Source organism: Oxyura jamaicensis, assembly GCF_011077185.1.
Source record: "Oxyura jamaicensis isolate SHBP4307 breed ruddy duck chromosome 27 unlocalized genomic scaffold, BPBGC_Ojam_1.0 oxy27_random_OJ101771, whole genome shotgun sequence".
Classification (NCBI taxonomy): Eukaryota; Metazoa; Chordata; class Aves; order Anseriformes; family Anatidae; genus Oxyura; species Oxyura jamaicensis.
Genome location: NW_023304822.1, coordinates 5,257 through 17,915, shown reverse-complemented (window position 1 = coordinate 17,915; position 12,659 = coordinate 5,257). Strand labels below are relative to the sequence as shown.

General features: G+C 44.3%; 2 protein-coding genes and 1 long non-coding RNA gene across 4 annotated transcripts; 2 read left to right on the top strand and 1 right to left on the bottom strand.

The window, feature by feature from the left end:
* Positions 1-2,077: 2,077 nt before the first annotated feature.
* LOC118158413 lies at positions 2,078-4,550 on the bottom strand. Its single transcript, XR_004746829.1, has 2 exons — positions 3,400-4,550; positions 2,078-2,729 (listed from the first exon to the last, which is right to left on the bottom strand). It is a non-coding gene; the product is annotated as an uncharacterized LOC118158413 (long non-coding RNA).
* An 892-nt stretch (positions 4,551-5,442) lies between these two features.
* Positions 5,443-7,979, top strand: LOC118158412 (homeobox protein Hox-B6-like). 2 transcript variants are annotated; one of them, XM_035313067.1, is made up of 2 exons: positions 5,443-5,968; positions 7,443-7,979. In XM_035313067.1, exons 1-2 carry the CDS (start codon positions 5,560-5,562, stop codon positions 7,700-7,702), a joined length of 669 nt encoding a protein of 222 aa, XP_035168958.1. In that variant the 5' UTR covers positions 5,443-5,559; the 3' UTR covers positions 7,703-7,979. The 2 variants fall into 2 exon arrangements, with proteins under 2 accessions (XP_035168958.1, XP_035168957.1); XM_035313066.1 differs by having other exon boundaries at positions 7,434-7,979.
* A 1,623-nt stretch (positions 7,980-9,602) lies between these two features.
* Positions 9,603-12,400, top strand: LOC118158411 (homeobox protein Hox-B5-like). Its single transcript, XM_035313065.1, has 2 exons — positions 9,603-11,133; positions 12,071-12,400. The coding sequence occupies exons 1-2, from the start codon at positions 10,587-10,589 to the stop codon at positions 12,316-12,318; spliced, it is 795 nt and encodes a 264-aa protein (XP_035168956.1). The 5' UTR covers positions 9,603-10,586; the 3' UTR covers positions 12,319-12,400.
* Positions 12,401-12,659: the final 259 nt, after the last annotated feature.

Genomic DNA, 12,659 nt, shown 5'->3' with positions numbered 1-12,659 from the left:
TTTTATTTTATTTTATTTTATTTTATTTTATTTTATTTTATTTTATTTTATTTTATTTTATTTTATTCAATTCCGAATTAAAAAAAATAAAAAATAAAAAATAAATAGAAACCTTGCTCCAAAACGCTTTTATGCCGATTCTTCCACATCCTGCGTGGGCAACCACTTGTGGAAACCTTCGTTGCGGGCAAGTCTTTTCAACCTCGTCAGCACGGGTCGGCGTCGGATGGCCGAGAAAACTCCGAGTGCCCCGGGGTGGGGAGCCCACGCTGCTGCCGGCGGGCGCCCCTCCTCGCAGTTTTCCTGCTTGCTAATTTAAGAAAATAAAATTAAATAGAATAAAATGAAGGCAGCCCCCGGCGGCGCCGTTCACCCGATGCCGCCGCCGCGCTGCGGGGCTCGCCCATTCCCCGCTGTCTGCTGCCATCTACCGTCGACGGCGGCGGCCGGCGGCTCCCCGGGGGCTCCCCGCAGCCGGTGCCCCGGCGTGGGCGGCCCTGCCCAGGTCCCCTGTCCCCGGCCGGGTGGCCGGAGCCGACAGCGCCCGGCGGGGCCTGACTCCGCGCTACTCGGGAAAGGAAGCGGCTCTCGAATGCGTTTCCACCCTTGAGGCTTGGTGCCCTGCTGGGAATTGCAAATGGGAGATGTGCTTTTAGCTGTTTGCATAGTCTTAAAGTGTCTGAATATGCGTACGTGGGATGCGCTTGCACATATACGGGCACTGACATACGGACAATGTACACCCCGTACGAGTGCTGTGTGTGTGCAACTGTGTGTCTGTTCCTTGCCATATATACATGCATATACATCCAAAGGCTATCTATCTCTCTATCTCTCTATTTATCTATCTACACACACAATGAAGATGAAAGATAGCCGGTTGTTTGCTGAGCGTGAACAAAAGCGGAGATCTTGTAAAATGAAACACGGTAATGACGTATGAGGCAAAGGCAAGGCTGGGGATACCAGCTAATCATAAGAGGCAGAGGAGCTTTTATTTATTTATTGCTTCGAGTGGTTATTTCAGTGGGGTCTGGAAAATATATGTCAAGTCGTGTACACAAAATTGAGGTGGTTGCTGGGGAAGGAACAGAGAGTAAAGGCAGACGACGAATCAGTTTTAAGTTACTCTGAGCTTTGAAGGGACAATGTGTGGATGTTATTTTAAAATGTTTCTCCCTCCCTCCCTCCCTCCCTCCCTCCCTCTCTCTCTCCCTCCCTTCCTCCCTCCCTCCCTCCCTCCCTTCCTCCCTCCCTCCCTCTCGTTTTCTCCTTCTACTACACAGTTTCCTGGCAACTGTTTACGTCTAGGCTAGTGACACTTTCTCTAAGAAAGTGAGATGCTGAGTGATTACATATATATAGGCGGGGGAGGACATGGGGGGGGGGGGAAAGGGGGGGGGGACACGGGGGGGGACACGACGACGACGACACTTTCCTTTGACTAACAACATCCATGATTAACATGTTCCATGTTGTAATTCCCAACACCTCGCAGCATTCGCCTTCCACATTTTATGATACGTATCGGCTTCTCCTTACCTTCTCCAACGTATCCAATCCAATCTACTAGTAGCCCCCTTCCCCCGGTCTTAAGGTTTTCTTTTGCCGAAATAGTTCAGTATGACTGCATTTTGACTACCTCAATCTCCTTACCCCCCGCTCTCCCTCCTCCACCCTCCCCTTTTTGTTAATAATTAGCTGCACTCTTTAATGGAACAATGGTAGATTATTATTACTTCTTTTCAAAGATCTCATTAAGAAGGTTATTATGCACTGCACGGGAAGTCAGGTAAATTAAACTTAAATTGCTGGAAATTAAGTTTCAGATGGTTATGTGCAGAGAAAGTATTTTTTTTTTTTCTACACCTTCAGGGGTCATTGTTTTAAACACGCCAGCACTGCAGCGCAGGTTGTTTCTTTCCCCAGTGTGATTTTTACTTTGCATGAGCATTACAGGGGAGGCTTCTCCGCTGCCAATTCCATGTCTGACTCCGGAAAAAAGTTTTTTTTTTTTTTTTTTTTTTTTTTTAAATTATTATTATTAGTTTATTTCTTTTATTCCCCAAGTGTTTTCGTGGTATTTGCTTGACTTTATGGCTGCACTAAGTCCCTCGGTAGGGAAACCCCCGCTGTGTTCTCACTTCAGAAGGATCGGTAATTCCAGTTCCACATGAAAAAGAGTTTCATTTTTTATTGGAACCAACCGCACTGAACTTTCTAACAAGTTCTTAGCCGATTTAGCTTTCGCACAATAAATGCTCTGTTCTGTTTGCATTTCGAAATATTTCGGTGTTGTTTTAATCCCCTCATCTATCTGCCTTTCTCTACTTTGTGGAGTAGGCATTTGCTGGGCAGAAAAGCAAAGGAACAAAAAGAGAGACCTTCCTGGGCAGATAGCTGTGATTGTACATACTGTAAATACGTCTCTTTATCTTTATTTATACCCCGCCAGTTGAGTGATGTCAGTCAGGAGAGGAAAGACGGGTTCCCAGCGCAGAATGAAATACGTTATACCACCTTCTGGCGTCTCTTGCAACTTCCCCGGTTTATTGCTCCTTCTTAGCAAACCCTGTGTCTCTTTTTGAGGAGATGAGGCCAAAGACTGAATAAAGATATGCCAATGAGTACAGTCAAAGACAAATCTAACTTAAGGGCTGCTGTATAAGCTTGCTTCTGCATCCGTTATTCTTTGCTCTGTGTCTCCATCCCTCCTGGCTTGTCTGGCGCTAGAGTCGTCCAAAGAAAATATCGCAAAATCGGTCTCAGATTTACACTGGGACTTTGGCGGAGGAGACAGGAGATTGTCTAAGTAGCTATAATAGTAACTCAACATTTATTTATTTATTTATATTGGTAAAGCTATTTAGATGGGAAGATAAACCACCTCCGTGCTTAATGTACAGTTCTCTGAGATTTAGTGAGGTTTAAGACCTCTGCTAGAATTTTCATGTATTATATGTGGCAAAGCAATTAGACCGGGTTCTGACGCTTCAAAATGCACTACGACACGTATTTTTTTCAGGTTGGAAATAAAGTTTTCTTAATTTTTTTCTTTTCTGTTTTTCTTTTTCTCCCACAAATAACTATCTGCAGTGTCAAGAGAAGCTTCACCCTTCTTCTAAGAAACGGAATGTATTAATGTTACCTATAGCGTTTCTAAAATGTCAGCAATTAGTAAGCGGGCATATTAAATTCATTTTATTTTCTTACCTAATGACGTCAGTCAATCCAAGTCTGTTTTAGTCATAAATGTGCTAAAACGAGTAGTATTTTATTGCGGTAAAACATGGGGAGGGGATGGGGCGGTGTCAAACTATTTTGAGGGATTGACTTGCAGAGAAGTAATTAGATCTGATAGAAAATATTATAGCAAGCATTTTCAGCAGATGTAGTCACGCGTTGAATTATCAGGACATGAATTTCTTAGCCAAAAATGTGCAAGCAGAGCTGATCATGCCAGATAATCGCTGTTTTTGTAGTGCTACCAATATTGTGTAATTCTCATATCAAATGTATGAGCTGTACGGCTCCAGCAAAGGAGTTAACTTCCATCTCTCATCCGATCTTTTTTTTTTTTTTTTTTTTTTTTTTTTTTTCCTTGCATACCAATAAAGTAGATCTACGTAAGTTTGGGTCCACTCCATACACAAAAGGAAACTCTGCAAGAACAAATATAAGAGATATCAGTCAAAGAGGGGGTGGAGGATGGAAAACTACTTCCTTTGCATGTTATTTCCTTGAATTATAAGGATTACGTTTCAGTCGAAATGTTCATTGCAGCCGTGGCATGAAACAATCTTGGCTGTGCTTATGTAAATATGATGTTTAAAATAAATTAGCTCGTAATAAGATACGAATTTCGTAGATACTTAAAGCTCTGTCAGAGAGCCGCATTGGCAGCTTTACAGTGAGCATGTAATATATGTAATTCTAGATTTGTAGCGCACACGGCCACAGATTCAAGTTCAGGGGAGTGCATATTATAAGGCGTGCCATTTCACTACATATAACAACCGACAGACAGATGGCTATAAATTCGGACAGGAAACAAATCCTTTATATAACGTCAATGATCAGTAACATTCCTGGTTTTCATTCTTACTTTTTTTTTTTTTTTTTTTTTTTTTTTTTTTCCCTGTAAGATCTTTCTGATTTTTCCCACTTGAAAAAATGGAAGGCACCGAATACAGATCCCACATTACCTTGAGCAAACAGAGGTATGAAGGGGGGATGCACCAGGTAGTGCAGAGTACATCCCTGGCGACGAAATCCAGGAAAATAATAATAATAATAAATTAGTCGAACCCTAGAAGAAAGTATAGCTTGGCAGTATAGGATGGCAGAGAATTGCTTGAGACTTTCGAGCTTATCTCTTTCAAAGTTTTAAGTTTGCAAAAACAAATGTTTTGCAGTGGGGATGGGCTCGAAAGGAGGGATGCAAAAAGGCAGGGTCCCTGCGCACCTCCAAGGCAGCAGACCCACCACACCACGAAATTTCCTCTCGTAACAAATAAATAAATAAAACATATATATAAAAAAATAATTTTAAAAAATTCTCGATGGGTAACAATCAGTAAACTCAGCTTTTGATCGTAACACTTTTTTTTTTTTTTTTTTTTTCCCAAAAAGGTCGGCATATATTTGGTATTAACAAAAAAACGCAAGAGGGCACAATGCGGTACAATACTCCAGAGCAGATCGGGATTTAGCAAGGGATAAAGGAAATACTTCGATTTTCCATTTATCTCCTGAATATGTAGCTTTTGCAGATAAATAAACGAAAAAGATACTATATATGAAAAGCGAATGTTTGTTTTAATCCAGCGCAGCTTTCTTAACTGGGAATGCTTAACAGGGAATGCTAATCTATAGTAATTAGATAAACATGAACCGAAATAAATTGTTAAAATCCATTTATTCTCTTGTAGGAAATCTTAGTCTAACCAGCGGGATCTCCTCCTTGCAAAGTTCACACACACAACTTTTTTCTTTAACTGTAGAAAAGTACCCAGATGTTTTAGGACGAATTGCAGACACTAAGGGTTAAAGTTTTCCGAATCTAAATAAATAACTTTTTTTCCCACTTACACTAGGTATTTGTATACACTATGTGTGTGTGGATGCACCGCTATCCATACACACAGGCTTTCACATTCACACTTCCCCATGCTGAAGTCATGGGGGGAGGGGGGGAGGGGGGTGCATTTATTTATGAAGCTCTGATCGCGCCGGGAACGTTTCTTTCCGCAGATATCATATATTTGGTTAAGGGGGTGCATTTCTGTTGTTTAAAAGGGAGGGAAAAGGGGGTGGATGGTTTGTTCTTGGGGTCCCTGGTGCAATCTCAGCTCCTCATGGGTGCTATTTTGCAACCTCAGGCGCCTGCTATTGGTCAGCCCATGATCAGATGGTTGTATTTCCTTGTGTCCCTCGCTGGCACCACGCCATCTCCCTTCAGCTAAAACCCAATCTCCGATATACTACTAATAGCTAAACCACTTGGACTATAAAACACAACAAATCATAAAGCCGGGAAAGGACGGCAGGCTCCTTCCAATGAGTTCTTATTTTGTCAACTCGACCTTCCCGGTGAGTCTGGCGGCGGGGCAGGAGCCCTTCCTGGGACAGATCCCGTTATATCCCTCGGGCTATGCGGATCCTTTGAGGCACTACCCCACCACCTATGGAGCCACGGGAGTCCAGGAGAAGGGCTATGCCTCCTCTCCCTACTACCAGCAAAGCAACGGAGCCTACAGCCGCAGCTCCGCCTGTGACTATGGGGCTGGCAGTTTTTTCAGGGAGAAGGACCCTGCGTGCGCCCCTTCCAACCTGGACGAGGTGCCCTTCGCCCCCGAGCCGCGCAAGTCGGACTGCGCGCAGAGCAAAACTGTGTTCGGAGAGAGCGAGGAGCAAAAGTGTTCCGCCCCGGTTTACCCCTGGATGCAGCGGATGAACTCTTGCAATAGTGAGTTTACTCTTTTACAGAAATAAATTCATCAATCTCCTCCCCCCTTTCTTATTTGTTACCACCAGAGAGCGAGAGAGCGAGGGAAGCAGGAATAAGGTTCACTTTAGAGCCCAAACTTCCAGCGGGGAAGTTAGGCAATATGAGAGGCTTCAAGTTGCTTCTGACACGCACCAAAACTTCATGCCGCTGAAGTATTTTCTCTTTTCGACCAGTTGCCCCCGCTTCCCCACTAGAAAAACAGCAAAAAAAAAGTTTGCTCCCTTTTTAATCCCCGGTAAAGTTTTTTTGCCCCCCCCCCCCCCCCTTTTTTTTTTTTTTTTTTTTTTTTTTCCACATTCCAGTTTTCGTGTCACGCAGTCACAATGATTTGTCTCTGTCTCCCCTAAACGCACGGAGAGATATCTTTTCTAAATCAGATCTGGATGACTTTACACATGCATGTACCCACACCCTCAAGCAGCTTCCTCTCTCTCTAGATAGCCGACCTGGAGTTAAATAATATAAAAGTGTTTAAATATTTGAAAGGAGAGAGCTACATTTTTAATGAAACTTACACGTAATGAAAAGTCTGCCTGGGGAGAATTTTTTTCTCCAGATGATATACGACTTTTTTAAGTGCTGTTTCCTCAATCAGGAGAAGGGGGAAAAATGAGAGAGAGAGAGAGGGAGAAAGAAAAAAGAAAAAGGAAGGAAGGAAGGAAGGAAGGAAGGAAGGAAGGAAGGAAGGAAGGAAGGAAGGAAGGAAGGAAGGAAGGAAGGAAGAAAGAAAGAAAGAAAGAAAGAAAGAAAGAAAGAAAGGAAGAAAGAAAGAAAGAAAGAAAGAAAGAAAGAAAGAAAGAAAGAAAGAAAGAAAGAAAGAAAGAAAGAAAGAAAGAAAGAAAGAAAGAAAAAATAATTGAGTCTCACCACCCTTATCCCCATGTTTAGATGCTTTTGTTGCCTTTTAAGTTCCGAATTGATGTCCATTAGCGCAGGGACATAAAGCGTTGTATCCTCTTTAATGTCGACTTTGGGCAGATCGATTCACTTCATTATTGCTTAAATGCTCAGATCTATTACAGTTGCCGGTAGGGTGGAAAACAGCGGAGGGGGGTGGGGGTTGGAGAACACCTTGCGATTTTTCATCGCGGAGTGAGATAGATCTCGCCCCGTCTCCCCAGTCCGCTGCAGGCTGGCCGCATCAGCCCCCTCCTCAGCCCGGCCGCCCGCAGCCCTCGCGGGCTCTCCGTGGGCGCGCACCCAGGCCGCCCGGCCGCAGAGGCTCCCGGGGGGGCTTTTTGTTGGCCGAAGCCTGGGGAGGGAGCAGGCTTCCTCTCCTACGCACGCAGGCACGGCGCAGGCGGCACCGTCCCCGCGGGTTGCCCGGGACCTCCACCGCCCCGCTAAACCCCGGGGCTTCCCCCTCCGCTCCCCGCCCCCCTTCTATCTCTTTTTTTTATTATTATTATTATTTTTTTTGCGGGTGTCACAGGTTCCTCCTTCGGGCCCAGCGGCCGCAGAGGCCGCCAGACTTACACCCGCTACCAGACGCTGGAGCTGGAGAAGGAATTTCACTTCAACCGCTACCTGACCCGGCGCCGGCGGATCGAGATCGCCCACTCCCTCTGCCTGACGGAGCGGCAGATCAAAATCTGGTTCCAGAACCGCCGGATGAAGTGGAAAAAAGAGAACAAACTGCTCAACTCCTCGCAGCTGAGCGCGGAGGAGGAGGAGGAGAAAACGGCGGAGTGAAAGTATTATTTAAAAAAAGAGAGAGGGATTGCGTGCGTGTAAGAGCCAAGAGGATGAGGGTGGTGTGGGCTGGCTGCGAGGAAAGGGAAAACGTGCACATTGGTGGGACAAGCCCTCTGCAGCAACGGCAACAGCTAGAAAGTTTGGGCCACCAATGCCATGGACTCGTGTTCCCAGTAAACTGTCGTGTCCAGAAAAAAAAGAAAAAAGAAAAAAAAAAATCAGGCTTCTAGTTGCGTTTTTTTCTTCCTAGACTTCCGTGCGCCCCTACCCCCCCTCCCCCGCCCAAGTAAAATCTTTAAAAAAAAAAAACAAGAAAGGACACAGAAAAAAAGCAAAAGGAAAAAAAAAAAAAAAAAAAAAAAAAAAGGCTCCTACCCATATTTCTACCCTTGGTGTCACTGTTAGTAATATGCTAACTCTTGTATTTAATGGAAGTGCTGCAATATATGTCATTTGGGCTGTTTATTGTCTTAATTTTGTAAAAATGTTTTATGCACGGTTGACATAGGTTTTTTTTTTTTTTTTTTTTTTTTTTTTTTTTTTTTCCTTTTTTAAATTATTTCACCCCCGGGGTTTTGTTATTTTTTTTTCTCTCCCCCTCTCTCGTTTTTTTTTTTTTTTTTTTTTTTTTTTAAGAATAACATCTACTGAAAGAAGGAAAACTACCTAAAGGGATGCAAAAGCAACAACAACAACAAAGTTATATTTTATTAATTTTTGTACGTGTTGTGTTTGAAGTTTGTCTTAGGTATGACCATGGAATTCTCTAATAAAAACAAAGTCTTCGATCTCACGCACACCACACTGTCATTATTATTATCCTTCCACTTTTCAGGGGAACTTGTCATTCTTAAGGAGCACGGAGTTATAAAGAAAGCACTGCTACTCTCTTTATGACACTGTCTTCTAATCTGCAGGGACAAGCAACTCCAAGCAAACGGAAGTTACATTGGAGAGATAAATCTGGTTTTCCCTCTTTTTGTCTAATCTTAAATGGAAGACCTTTCACCAGTATTATTTCCTCGTTGACATTCTGCTGTAGTATCGCTCTTTTTTATTGTTATAGTACAAAGAGTTATGACGAAATGCTCTCCATATACATAATAAATCAAGGAAACAGGCAAAAATATGTTGTCATTTATCTACCAAAGATACCTAACATTTGCCTAGCATCTTTCAAACATCTGGTCCCTTACTTCATATCCCCAAATCAAAGTGAAATGTATTGCAAAATACTCCAGATTTCAAGGGATTTTTTCCTATGAAACGTATAACTTCTCGGCTACAGGAATATAGCATTCACTTATGGGAAACAAGCAAAAGATAAAAAAGAGGAAAATAAAAGAAAATCTAAACTAAATCTACTAGTGGATTCTGATATTCTAACTTTGCTCAGGATGGGGTGGGTGCCAAAAGGGAACCTTGTACATGTAAATAGCAAACTCTTGTTGGGTTTTGTAATTAAACAAAAGGAAGTGCTTTTTCTGCTGGGGATTTAGGACTGGAAGCAAGCAACCAGACCAGCCTAATGTGGATACGATTTTTTGAAGCTTCACGGGGCAGGAAAGCTATGAAACAGTACCTCCTTACCTCTATTCCTTTTCCCCATTGCTCACCAAAATACCTATATATGAACGCATTCCCCCATGCCACGAGCTGGTTTAATGTCAGTCACTTTTAAAATCAATTCATGCAGAAGCTTCACAGCTGTAGGACATTTACTATTATTGCCACGCTTTTCATTGCCCGTAATTATTATAATTATATGTCACTTTCAATATGGCGCATAATTTCCAATGAGTTGCAGACAAGCATATGAAATTCCTGAACTGCCTTGGAAAAAATGGAGAGAGGAAACGAGAAGAAAAAGTAATGCTTAACAATGCACAGACCTTTCACAACGTTTTTACCAATTTCAGAGTGCTTTTGCTCCCCAATATCCCTTGCATGTTAGCAAATGGAAAGGAACAGCACCGTAACACAATGCTGTGGTTAAAGAGGACGTGAAACGCTTGGGAACAAGATTGTCCTAAAAGCAACGTTGTCAACCATTTCCACCGGCTGGACCTTCCTTCCTCTGCCCCTTTTTCCTCATTTTCCCCGTTTTTCTCGCTCCCCAGTTACGGTGCGACTGCATCGCTCGTAGCACGCTCAGAGTGCCAGGAAGCTCGACTTCTCCCGGAGCCGTGATGAAACCTTCGGAAATAAACGCGCAGCCGCGCTCCCCCGTAGCATCTTCGCATTGCCCCCCTTCAAATATCAAAGGAGAAGACTGCCTGGCCCAAAAGCGATTTAACACCTCATCCCTCGCTACCTCTAAAACTTCCGCAGTGCTGTTACAAGGGAAGAAATAATGGTTTAATAAAGAGAATGAGCGGGGCAAGAAGAGCCACATGGAGAGTGCGGGTGCGCTCGCCGGGGCAGGATCGACCCTGCTGCTGCGCAGATTTTTGAAGAGGCAAAAAGCGGGGCTGGGGGACCTCCAGCGAGGGCCGGGGCCGGGGCGGGCCGGCCCCCCCCCCTGCGCCGCCCCCACGCGGCCGGCAGGTGGCGCGCTCCGCCAAGGTGGGGCGAGCGCGGCGCCGGCGCGCCCGGGGACTCGGGGAGCCGCGCACCGACTTGGGCCTAACGACTCCGCGATCGTCATTATTTGTAACCATAGAGCATGAATTACCTCTTGAGGTCATCAGTGAGAATTTACGACTGGTCAACAAAAGCACGTGATTCCCAAACGCACCCCCACCCTCCCCCCATATTTGGCCGCATACATAGCAAAAACGAAGTACAGTGCATTGCTATAATTCATTAATACATCATAAATCGTCAAGCACAGGGTTATAACGACCACGAGCCACAAATCAAGCCCTCCAAAATAACCCAAATGAGCTCTTACTTTGTAAACTCGTTCTCAGGGCGCTACCCAAATGGCCCCGACTATCAGTTACTAAATTATGGGACCAGCAGTTCCATGAACGGTTCTTACAGAGATTCAAGCACCATGCATTCCAGCTCTTATGGCTACAACTACAATGGGATGGACCTTAGCATCAACCGCTCAGCCTCTTCTAGTCACTTTGGGGCTGTGGGGGAGAGCTCCCGCGGTTTCCCTTCTCCAGCTCAGGAGAGCAGGTTTAGACAGGCGTCTAGCTGCTCCTTATCTTCTCCCGACTCCCTTCCCTGCTCCAACAGCGAGAGCCATGGAGGCAAGCCCGCCCCGTCCCCCTCCGACCAAGCTACTTCTGCCAGCACCAACACAAATTTCACAGAACTAGACGAGACCAGCGCGTCCTCGGGAGCCGACGAGGGCACTCCAATAAGCAGCAGCATCCCCCGAGCGCAGGCAGAGCCCATCGCAACCTCCACCGCAGCAACAGAAGGGCAGGCACCTCAGATATTCCCTTGGATGAGGAAACTTCACATTAGCCATGGTACAGCTACTTCTTTTTCGGTCGTTGTCGTTGTCGTTGTTTATTTTCTCACACCCCACTTTCTCCCCCCCCCCCCCCTTTCCTTTTCCCCCCCACTCCCTATTTTCTCTCCTTCCCTTTATTCGGTGGAGACGCTTTGATCAGAAACACAGCTATTCATGGCTTTTTGCATTTCTTGTTCTGATCACGGCTTTAAAGCTGGCTCTGGCGCCTGAAGGGGGGAGATTTTATTTTAGTTTCGTTATTTTTGCCGCAAAATGTGCGCTTATTTCAAGCTAGTAGCTATATGTGTATGGTGGGAGAAGGTAATACAAAAATTGAGGGAAGGGGGTGTTCCTTGGGGGACAGAAGAGAGGAAAGAATTGACCATTAAAATGGCATTATATGCACAGATGGGTCTCTCAGTCCTTTCCTTCTCTGATTTTGCTGGGTGTATTCTTGACAATCTGCTCCTGACAAAACCAAAATTGTGGTGAAATACACAGCACGGGGAACAGCGAGGACCATCAACACCACGACCCCCTTTATTTTTTTTTTTCTCCCGGAGAAAAGAAAGCAGTATTAAACCAGATGACCCAGCAACCAGGCACAAAAACACCCAGGCACAAAAACACCCAGGCGAAAAAGGGCGATTTCAAAATCTCGGTTCTTCAGTTAAATTATGAAAATTGAGTTGCGGATGTCAGTTCTGGAGGGACCAAAGGTGTTTTTTTTTTTTTTTTTTTTTTTTTTTACATGTGCCTGGGGGTGTGCGGGAAAGAGAGGGAGACCGGGGGGGAGGGGGGAGAGGCTGTTATTTTGGGAAAGAGCAGCGTTCCTAATTGCCCAAAGACGGTGAATATTTTGCCTCGGTACTAAAAAATAACCTTAATAGTAAAAATTCTATCAGAAAGACTTGAAACAGAAATCAAAACCCCTTGTTGTCCGTGTTATTCAGACATGACTGGACCAGACGGTAAGAGGGCAAGGACAGCGTACACTCGCTACCAGACCCTGGAGTTGGAAAAGGAATTCCACTTCAATAGATATCTCACCCGCAGGAGGAGAATAGAGATCGCTCACGCTCTCTGCCTCTCCGAGAGGCAGATCAAAATCTGGTTCCAGAACAGGAGGATGAAATGGAAGAAGGATAATAAACTGAAAAGCATGAGCTTAGCCTCTGCGGGCAGCGCCTTTCAGCCATAAATTATAGAGGAAGAATGTCGAGGAAAGAAGAGGAAAGATTAAATAAATACGTAAATAAATAAATAAAGCTCAGCAGGTCTTAGTTTTGGAGTACTGTACAGTGAGGCACCTTCTTTTCAGCATGTTGTTGCTATTCTAAAACAACGCGTATGGTACCGTTATCCCAGGACTGAGTTCATGTCGTGTTTTTTTAATTATTATTTTTAATTAAATTTTATTTCCAGATGCTCCTCATGCTCTTGTTCTTATAAATGTATGTGTCCGTGCTCTCTTGATGCTTTCTGGAAAGCTAGCATGTTTACGTGAGCCCTTTAAATGTTATAACTTATTTATAAATTGAT